The following is an 11,261-nucleotide window of genomic DNA, read 5'->3' as shown; positions in this document are numbered from 1 at the left end:
CGCGGAAGCCGGCAGCGTGGCACAGCGAGAACCAGCCGCCTCGGGCCGCAGGACATTAGTCCAGCGGGGCAACCCAAAGGCCGGGATGTACTACCGAGGTCCCTCCGGGCTGTCGGACTCGCGAATGGCCCCTTTTCATTGGCAGCCGGAAGTAGGGCCCCGCCCCCTTCCCTACAGCTCTCATCTGTGACTGGCTCTCGGGCACCGGCTGGCCACACCTCCTCCCCTCGCACATACACAAGAGTCACGCGCCTTTCAGTTGGAAACTTGGCGTGCTGAGGAGGACACTGGCCCTCGTCTCCCCACCCATTTATCTTGCCATTGGTTCGCGGCGCCGCTCACGGCCACGCCCCCATTCCAGCCCCCTGGCTGGGAGGGCGGACGCCCGTTCGTGATTAGCTGGTCTGCCTGCCTCTCGCAGGAGCGGCTGGCACTTCTCCCCCACTCTCCCCCCTCCCGCCAGCCTCGAGGTTCCTGAGCTGGCCCAGGCCGAGTCAGTGTCAGTCAGGGAGGCGGACTGCTGAGCAGTGGGTGCGAACACTGCGTTGCAGTCTCGCCCAGGGGCCGGTGCCTGCGCTCGCGCCGCCGGGTGGGAAGGATGAAGCCGCAGCTGGAGCAGCCACCCTATGATTGGCTGGGGCACTTGTGAACCCGAAGTAAAGATGGCGGGCGGGCAGGCAGCCGCCGCACTGCCCACTTGGAAGATGGCGGCGCGCCGCAGCCTCAGCGCTCGCGGCCGGGGGGTCCTGCAGGCGGCGGCTGGACGGCTGTTGCCGCTGCTTCTGCTGAGCTGCTGCTGCGGCGCGGGCGGCTGCGCAGCGGCGGGCGAGAACGAGGAGACTGTGATCATCGGGTTGCGGCTGGAGGACACGAACGACGTGTCGTTCATGGAAGGGGGGGCGCTGCGGGTGAGCGAGCGGACCCGGGTCAAGCTGCGGGTGTACGGGCAGAACATCAACAACGAGACATGGTCCCGCATTGCTTTCACAGAGCATGAGCGGCGGCGCCACAGCCCGGGCGAGCGCGGGCTGGGGGGCCCTGCGCCGCCGGAGCCGGACAGCGGCCCCCAGCGCTGCGGCATCCGCACATCAGATATCATCATCTTGCCCCATATCATTCTCAATCGCCGTACATCAGGCATCATTGAGATCGAGATCAAACCGCTGCGCAAGATGGAGAAGAGCAAGTCCTATTACCTGTGCACGTCGCTCTCCACGCCAGCCTTGGGCGCCGGCGGCCCGGGGTCTGCGGGTGGCGCCGTCGGGGGCAAGGGCGGCTCCGCGGTGGCCGGGCTCCCGCCGCCCCCGTGGGCCGAGACCACCTGGATTTATCACGACGGCGAGGACACCAAGATGATCGTGGGGGAGGAGAAGAAGTTCCTGCTGCCTTTCTGGCTGCAGGTGATCTTCATTTCGCTGCTTCTGTGCCTATCGGGCATGTTCAGCGGCCTCAACCTGGGACTCATGGCCCTGGACCCGATGGAGCTGCGCATCGTGCAGAACTGCGGCACGGAGAAGGAGAAGAATTACGCCAAGCGCATCGAGCCCGTGCGCAGGCAGGGCAACTACCTGCTGTGCTCGCTGCTGCTGGGCAACGTGCTGGTCAACACCACGCTCACCATCCTGCTCGACGACATAGCTGGCTCAGGCCTCGTGGCGGTGGTGGTCTCCACCATCGGCATCGTCATCTTCGGGGAGATCGTGCCCCAGGCCATCTGCTCCCGGCACGGCCTGGCTGTGGGGGCCAACACCATCTTCCTCACCAAGTTTTTCATGATGATGACCTTCCCCGCCTCTTACCCCGTAAGCAAGCTGCTGGACTGCGTCTTGGGCCAGGAGATAGGCACCGTCTATAACCGGGAAAAACTCCTGGAGATGCTCCGGGTCACAGACCCCTACAACGACCTCGTAAAGGAGGAGCTGAACATCATCCAAGGGGCGCTGGAGCTCCGCACCAAGACCGTGGAGGACGTGATGACTCCCCTCCGGGACTGTTTCATGATCACCGGCGAAGCTATTCTGGACTTCAACACCATGTCGGAGATCATGGAGAGCGGCTACACTCGGATTCCAGTATTTGAGGGGGAGCGCTCCAACATCGTGGACCTCCTCTTTGTCAAAGACTTGGCCTTCGTGGATCCAGATGACTGTACTCCCCTGAAAACCATCACTAAATTTTATAACCACCCCTTGCACTTTGTTTTCAATGACACCAAGTTGGACGCTATGCTGGAAGAATTTAAGAAAGGTGGGAAATTTCGCTATCTTTCATTGGCTTGCTCTTTCTCTCTCCATCCTCCTCCCTACTTGAGTCCTCTACCCTCAGAACAACCCCCCAAGGCGAATTGACCGGAATTTCTCTTCTCTTTTAATTGCAAAGTTGAAAGGATGGCATGGATTTGGGGATGGATTGAACTAGTAAGCGCTTCTAGGTTCTTTAAAAGCACAAGACTGCCATCACTTGCTTTTTCCCATATCAAAAAGCAGGGTTTCTATTTTCTGTGCATGGTACTCTTCCCCCCTGCAGTCTGGTCTTGAGAGGTCTGCTGCATTCATTGCCCGGATTCTGAGTGGGTAGATGAAAGTAGGGACCCGCTCATGCCGTGCTATGCCATTTGGTTGACATGTACTAATTGCAGGCATTTGGAAAACGTTTAAACAGCTTTTCTAAACCCTATACAATCACTGGCGTTTCAGAGATTGGAAGTGCATTTTCAGTAGTTTCTGTTCCTGGTTGTCTGGTGACCTGTGGGAGAGATTAGGGTACGCTTTTGAGAATATGGTATGGGATAAGCCAGGTATCACCAAAAAATTCACTCATTTGGATGACTTGCCTTAGCTAGAAAAGAGGGTTTTTAAAAAACTAAAGCTATTCGTTAATATATAACTTGGAAAGACTAGAGGTAAGTTAACCTTTTATGAAGCTCTATCTTACCTAGCTTTCTTCACTATTTGTTTATGTTTATCTGACAACAAATAAAATTTCCCAAACCAAGTGTGGTTTTGGCAGAAAGCCTGGATCTTTAACAATGGGATGAATTCCTCTATTATGGTTTATTTATTTCTTGAGACTTTCTGGTTTAAAAGTGTTCTTTTTAACCTTGATCACCTGGTACATTAAATTGAAGTATGTCTCCGAGTCACTGTTCACTGTTCCAGGGAGTTTTGCCAGGGAAGAGAAGTGCAGAGTGTGGTGTGCTCACCTTTCTTGCATCGTGGTATTTTTGGTTTGTTTTACCATGTAATGAACAGGTAAATAGCAACTCATACTATTATCACTGAAATTCTGGCTTTAAAAACGTTTCCAGTAAATAGCCAGTTTTGTTATTTGAAAGCCAAGGGATACGGAGTTTTTAAATTGTTATGATGCTGGTGCATGTTCATGTATTATGCTGGAATGTGTGTGTAACCTTTAATGAACTGATAGTCCTCAAAACTAACTTTTCCTTCTTCAAATAGAATTTTGATCACTGATAGTGGTTTCTCCACTGAAAAAGGTCATGTGTAAGTGGTGACAGCTCACTGGATGTGATGATTTGAACATAGAGTGTGTAGTTGTCCTAATTCCATTTTCTTGCCTGAATGGTGTCCTCTCTGGAACAGAATCACACTGCAGTAATTTTCAGATAAAGGAATAGAGCAGAATGTGCTTCAGAGATTGGTAATTTGCATTTAAAAGCAGAAGGAGATTCTTCTGGATTCTTAAACAGTAAAAAGAAAATGTCCATTATCTCTAGGTGACAAAGCTTCTTTTGGGACGTCATTATTCTTTCACTACTAAATTGTTAATTAGAGCATCTAACCAGTCTCTTCTTTCATTTTGCTGTAGTATCTGTAATATAGAAAAATATCTTGAAATGCTTGAAAATGGCTTTGAAATACTTTATTTTCTTTCTGTTGCTAAATTTCCCAATATTGATACAGATAATATAGTCTATGTTTTTTGTTTTTTATTATTCAGAATTTTTGCATATCCACTGATGGATTGGTGGCACTGGTGTGTACACCCTGCTGAAGTCTTTTCTTCACTTCTGTGTCTTTTTTCTCTTTGAGAATTTAGTTCTGCACCTTGCAACTCATTAATCCTTCCCCTAACTCAAAATTTCAAAATTTACATTATTTTGAAATTTGTTTTTGATTGTCCTTGAACAGTTTTCCTATGACCAATTTATTTTTACTAGGAACTTTTTCCTCTCCCCAAATTACTTCTCACAGTATTTTCTTTGAAATGTATCCTTTAAAGATTGAATTGCTAATATTTTCCCATGAATTTTAAAAAAAATTTATTTTATTTTTGGCTGCGTTGCATCTTCGTTGCTGCGTACGGGCTTTCTCTAGTTGCGGCGAGTGGGGGCTACTCTTCGTTGTGGTGCGCTGGCTTCTCATTGCAGTGGCTTCTGTCTGTTGTGGAGCATGGGCTCTAGGCGCACGGGCTTCACTAGTTGTGGTGCATGGGCTCAGTAGTTGTGGCTCGCGGTCTCTAGAGCACAGGCTCAGTAGTTGTGGCACACGGGCTTAGTTGCTCCGTGACATGTGGGATCTCCCCAGACCAGGGCTCAAACCTGTGTCCCTTGCGTTTGCAGGTGGATTCTTAACCACTGCGCCACCAGGGGAGCCCTCCCCTGAATTATATATAAAAAAAAAAAATGCACAAGATGTTATTTTTGTCTAACCAGAATGATGTATTCAGTTAAGAAGACAGTACAGATTAAAGGTACATTCAAGCTAGTAGCATATTAGGAAGAGTGGGCAAAGAAAGTTGGTTGCAAATGGGAAATTTAAGCCATGATCTTAAAAGGATAGAGTGGGTGCTTGTTACTGAAACTGTAGGAATAACTAATTTTTCACCTTCCCTTCCTTGATCTTTTTTTGATGAGTTTGGTCACTTTCACCTTTCTAATAACTGTGTTATTTCTTTCTTTTGTGTTAGTTAAAATATTTCACCTAATTTTTTTTTTCTTTTTCATTTTGTAATTCAATTATGAAGTTATGTGAACAGTCAACCTGCTATTGTTTTTGTCTATTGAGCAATGCTGTGTGGGATGGTTTGAAGGCTTTTTCTTCTTTTTTCCTCTTTCTTCTAACAACACCAACTGTAACTCTACCAAACTGGTTAGATCCTTAATCCAGATCTCATTGAAAATTATCCTTTCTAATTAAAAATGTCTGCGTTGAAGCCTTTCCTGGATATAACTCTACATCATTAGTCTGAATTATTCTTTACTAAGGAGGGGGAAAATTTCTGTAATGTGGAAAGAAATGAAAAGCTACCTTTATGTAGTGTATGTAAATGTCTTCTTTCTAATGATTAGAATTTTTTGCCTGGCTGCCAGGAAACTTACAGCTTTACTTGAGGTTGGAAGACAGTAATTATGCTAACTTTTACAGTTAGCTTACTATTATTATTACCTATTTATTTACTCTCTGCCAGGTACAGGGCTTAGTGCTTTACATGAATCACCTTGTTTAAATCTGAGAGCTGAGCAAAGCATCATCTCCATCTTACAAATGAGGAAATTGAGGCATAGGTGAAATGATGTGTTCAAGGTCATTCAGTAATTTGTTGATTTGGGGTTTTAACTCGGTCTGTGTCACAGCCAAACCTGCCCTCTTAACCATTCTATTATGCTGATCCCCTTGATCCTGATTTTACATTTCTGTTTTAATTGAATGTGAGGTTTGGTCAAAGCATTGCCTCAGGGCTTGCTGAGAGCAACAAACACAGAAATGTATTTAGACCTATATATGGCCTTAAACCCAGTGCTTCTGTGATGTTGTACCTAACAGTTGGTGTCCCCACTTTCACTGTTAAATCAATTTTTGGCTTGTATGACCCTAAATCTAAACAATTCCATTTCCAGTATTTGCAGGTCAAGCATCAAGATTCATTTTGACGGTGTTTTATGCTAACACTATGGTGTTTGACTAATAGCTAAAGTATGTAGTCATGTTTCACTCTTAGTCTCATATCTGTTTGTGTTGCAAGGCTGACCCAAACCCAGTTTTGTGTTTCAATCTTGATTTTATTTACATCTTTTGTAGCCACTTATGTGACAAATGGTTGCCAGAGAGCATCCTGTACAGCCCTGCCCCCCTGTGGTCCACGCCATCAGTCTTTTTCTTTTGTGAGTTTTATAGTTATTTATAAATCTAAAACAGAGAGTAAAAGTAAATCCCACTAGTGGATTATGAGAATTTTGGAAAAACCGTCTAAAGCAATGTAGTGTAGAGGAAGGAAAAGTTAAATAAGGTTGCTACCTTTGTGTGCAGAAAGTGCCCTGGACGCTCTCCCTATACCTGACAAAACCTTCCTAACAAAAGATAGTGGGCTCTGAGCCACCCAGTTGTTTGTTTGTTTTACTTTGTTTTGTTTCTTTTAGCTTTGTAACAATTGCATTCCAGTATTGCAGAGCTCGCTGTTTTCATAGCTGCTACAGACAGACAGGCTGTTTTTTAGCTTTTTTAAAACTGGGAACAGGTGAGCTCATCAGATAATGTTCTTTAAGGGAAGAACGCAATGTGTAGTTTTCACTTAAAACATTTGGTGTACAATTCTCTCTTCCTATAACACAAGTCTTTCCATATTAATGTGCTGAGAGTTTAATATTTAAAACTTTTTTCCTCACCAAATAAAGTGTTCCACTTGCCTAGAAACTAGGAGGATGTCTTTATTGATGTTTAAAAGTATGAATGGTGTTGAGGGTGATGTATTTGTTTCTGTGATCTTGTATGTTTATTTACTTTTTGCAGTAACACATGTGATGCTATTATAATTTTGCATAGTTTTAGAACATCATTTTGAAATATCCAGATAGTATAGAATCAGAGCTGGAAGGCAGGCAGCTCATGGATCATCCAGTCCAGTGTTTGTGAAGGTTACCAGATGATAAAACTTACTTGGATCACTTGTTAAGAATTAGTTCCTAAGCCTCACTCAGAGACCTCCTCAACCAGAATCTCTTAGGGAACGGGGTTTGGAATCCATACTGTTAACAGTTACCCTGAGGTAATTCTTATGATTAGGTGAGTTTAGGAAACATTGGTCTAGTCAACCTCTTAAATAAGGAAAGTAAACCCTGAGGAGAGAAAGCTAAGTGACTTGCTTAGGGCCACCCACGTAGCTAGTAGCATCAACAGGACTAGAACCTATGTCCCTGACTCTAGCATGGAGTTCTCTCCATTCCAACAAGCAGGACTTCTGGTTCCAAGTTCAAGGTACCTTTAAATTCTTGTTAGAGTTAAAGGCAGCCGCATCACTGAAAAAGCAAATATATAGGTTTGCCATTGGTTTTATTTGCCTTGTGATTTTGACATCAATATTTTTGATATCCAGCATTCAAACCATCTTTGACAGGCATTTTGTTACATGGAAAATAAGTCTGAATGTGTGACCTCATTTTATTTTAGTTTACTTTAATTGAGTTTTTTTACTCTGCTAAGGTTAGACTACGAGTGTGTTTTAAGAAATGGGCCTTGATATCTAGATTGAAGCCTCAGGTAGTTCAGTGTAAGCTATTTCTTTTTCTTTTGAGTTAACTTGTTTTAGATATCCTGAAATGAGTTTGTTGTTGTTGTTGTTATTTCTTCTGTGAGAGTAATGAAGATTGGATTTGGGACTATGGGGTGAAACTTCTTTGGCGCTTTTAATTTTTGTTTAAGGTACAGGTCTGTGAAGTTTCCATTGAAATAGTCATCAAAGCATTTGAAGCATGTGTTCCATTCATACATCTATGGGCCCCTTTTTTCAGGTTTTTTATAATGTAAGCTAAATTCTTTCAGATGATCCAGTCTGACTTGGGGGTTATTTGTGTTAGAATCACCGAAGCCTTTTAGGTCAGTAGACACCATAGTTGAATATCAGCTCTGACTTAGTATGATCTGGACAAAACAGGAAAGGATCTTGTTCTGCTTTTTCTCTTGGTTTTTATGGGGATTACATAGCACCTGCCCCTTCCCCTCAAAAGGGCCTCAGAATTATTTAAATTCTGAAACATTCCAAAGTACTGTGAGGTACCTGTGAATTTTAAGTATTAGCAAACCTAAACAAGTTTAAAATATTTTTAACCAGGAAAATGCACAAAATAGACTGAGCCAACATAATATTTTATGGTTTTATTTGCTTTTGAACTACTTAAACTTTTAAGAACAAACCTCTGGACTCGAATTAGATGTTTACAGTACTTTAGTTACATATAAAGTAGTATATTTCTTTCTAAAGGGCCCTTTTCTCTAAATGCATGTACTTTAATTGGTAGTCAGTATCAATTTCAGTAAGATTTGCTTGGCATATAAAGAACATTTATTAAACTAAATACATGGAAATGGATGACTGGGATTGAATACAATTTTAGTATTGTCTTTTCATCATCTTTTTCTCAGAACACAAATGCGAAACCCCAAATCCTACCAGCACTGCAAAGGAGAGACAATAAGAAGCATTCTTTCTTTCAAATCACATCACTGGCACCTCCAGAATGTCTACATAGAAAGATGTTAGGGGTGGCAGGCTGTGGAAGGGGAAGAAAGGGGACTAAGAACAAGCATCTTCTGTAGATGATATGTTTATTAGACTGGCTTAGGGCTTGATGGAGATAATGGGGGTGCTGACTCTCCCCCACTTTTACATCTGTGCAACCATTGATCATAAATACTGCTGTAATGATGGTGAGATCCTCATTTCTTCATACTTAACCCCTTCTTGCTGTCAGACCTAGGTGGGATTTTTTTTTTTTTTTTTTTAATTCACATCCTGTGGGGAGGATACCACCTGCTAGCATAAAGGTTAAGAAAAATGTGCTCTTTCTGGATCTACTTTGGACAAGTATCTTAGCCTCTTTAAGCCTCAGTTTTTTCCATAGTAAAATGGGATATTTTGTTACTCATAAGGTACTTAGTAAGGATTCATGTGATAATGAATATGAAAATGCTTCTGGTAGTACTTGGCACTTAGTGCTCAGTTAACCATTATCTTTATGTAATGGCTCTGTAGACTCTTCCACATTGTTCTTGGTCTTTCTCTAGACTAAAGATTGCAAGTCAAGAGAGACACCTTGGGCCATGTGTGCTGATAGTTGTTATGAATGTTGAAATCTTTTTGTTTTTTTGGCCGCTGCGGTTGGCGGGATCTTAGTTCCCCGACCAGAGATTGAACCTGGGCCACAGCAGTGAAAGCGCCGAGTCCTAACCGCTGGACTGCCAGGGAATTACCCTGGATATTGAAATCTTGAAAGGGGCTAATTGTTAGGTTTTTCTTTTTATTGTGATTGAATTCTAGGCTTTTTTAGCGGTTGCTGTTACTTGTGAGATGGCCGCATGTGTATATATTTTTAAGGAAAACAAGGCAATTGATTACGTGTTCTACCCTCCTTAGAGTAAGAATGCTGAATTTTAAAAAATTCTTTATTCTCCTTAACTGTGACTGAAAAAAACAACAAAGTTTAAAAGAAATGGAACAAGTGCTCATGGATTTTGGAAACCTTTGAATAACTAGAGTTTGAAGACTAAAGGAAGATCTCAGATTACTCAGATAAAATCTTTTAACATTGATTACATCAAAAGCATAAAAAATGGCAATGTCTAATATAGCAAGTTTTTGTTGCTTATAGCAATGTAACTTTTTAATACTTTTAGAAGGCAACCAGGAGTCATAAAAATGTCCTACAAAGGGTTTAGTAATTTCCCCTGGAAATCTTAATTCAGTGATATAATTCAAGAGAAGGAAAGAGCTATGTTGGCTTTTCATGTTGTATGTATACTGCAAAAAATATCTAGTGAAAAGTTTGAGATAACTTAAATATATCTAACAGTTCAAGATGGACATGGAGGGGAAGGAGTTAAGAAAATTGTAGGTGTCAACTAATCACAACCATTTAATGATCATTTTGAAAGCCATGTAGCAGTATGGGAAAATTTTTGCTGATTATTTTGCATAGATTATCGATATGTAAAAATATACATGTATACGGACTGAAAGGAAACATGGAAAAAGTGTTAATAGTTGATGTGTTAGGATAGGGTAATCATAGCCAGTCTTTGCAAAAATCCCTTTGTTAACTTTGTAGAATAACATACCTGGAAAAAATTCAAATCTGCTGAGAACATTATGAGTCCTGGTCTTAGGGAAAACTAACCTTTACTAACAGAGAACTCATATTATTCCATTTCTCCTTAGGAACATTTTACTGCTGAAACAAATGGTTACTTTAAAATTTTAAAAAATTGAGATATAATTCACATACCACAAAATTCACCCTTTTAAAGTGTACAACTTGGTGGTTTTTAGTGTATTCACAAGGTGTACAGCCATCACTACTGTCTACTTCCAGAACATTTTCTACTCCAGAAAGAAACCCATCAGTAGTCACTCTCCATCCTCCTCTCCCCACAGTCCCTGGAAACTGTTAATCTACTTTCTGTCTCTATGGATTTGCCTTTTCTGGACATTTCATATAAATGAAATCATACACAATGTGGCCTTTTGTGTCTGGCTTCTTCTACTTAGTGTAGTGTTTTCAAGGTTCATCCATGTACATCCATATGGCATGTATCAGTACATCCAAGTACATACATGTAGCATGTATCAGTATTTCATTCATTTATTTTTTATGGTCAAATAATATTTCATTTTATGGATATACCACATTTTGTTTATCCACCCATCAGTAGATGGACATTGAGGCTGTTTCTAGTTTTTGATCATTATAAATAATGCTGCTGTGACTACTGGTATACATGTTTTTGTGTGGACATAAGTTTTCAATTATCTTGGGTAGATAACTAGAAGTAGGATGGCTGGGTCATATGGTAACTCTATTTTTAACTCTTTGAGAAACTGCCAAACTGTTTTCCAAAGTGGCTGTACCATTTTACATTCCCACCAATAATGTATGAGAGTTCCAATTTCTCCATATCCTTGCCAACTCTTGTTATTGTGATTTGTTTGTTTGTTTGTTTGTTTAATTATAGCCATCCTAGTAGGTGTGAAGTGGTATCTCATTGTGTGTGTTTTTTTTTGTTTTTTGTTTTTGGCTGCACTGGGTCTTAGTTGTGGCACATGGGATCTTTAGTTGTGGCATGCACGTGGGATCTAGTTCCCTGACCAGGGATTGAACCCAGGCCCCCTGCACTGGGAGCGCAGAGTCTTTAGCCACTTGACCACCAGGGAAGTCCCGTCTCATTGTGGTTTTGATTTGTATTTTCCTAATGGCTAATGATGTTGAGCATCACTTCATGTGCTTATTGGCCATTTGTTTATCTTCTTTG

At 42.2% G+C, this 11,261-nt stretch overlaps 1 protein-coding gene across 4 annotated transcripts in view; it reads left to right on the top strand.

Annotated features, from left to right (window-relative positions):
* Window positions 1-482: 482 nt before the first annotated feature.
* The window catches only part of CNNM2 (cyclin and CBS domain divalent metal cation transport mediator 2), a 146,332-nt gene continuing 135,553 nt past the window's right edge, over window positions 483-11,261 (top strand). For all 4 annotated transcript variants that reach the window (XR_009702000.1, XM_061199034.1, XM_061199018.1 and 1 more), the window contains exon 1: window positions 483-2,247. Coding sequence is in view for 3 of the 4 variants with exons in the window: in XM_061199034.1 (XP_061055017.1) it covers window positions 627-2,247 (1,621 nt within the window). In the remaining variant the exon portion in view is untranslated. The remainder of the gene's footprint in view (window positions 2,248-11,261) is intronic.

Source organism: Eubalaena glacialis, chromosome 1, assembly GCF_028564815.1.
Source record: "Eubalaena glacialis isolate mEubGla1 chromosome 1, mEubGla1.1.hap2.+ XY, whole genome shotgun sequence".
NCBI classification, from domain to species: Eukaryota; Metazoa; Chordata; class Mammalia; order Artiodactyla; family Balaenidae; genus Eubalaena; species Eubalaena glacialis.
This window is presented reverse-complemented; position numbering and strand designations above follow the sequence as displayed.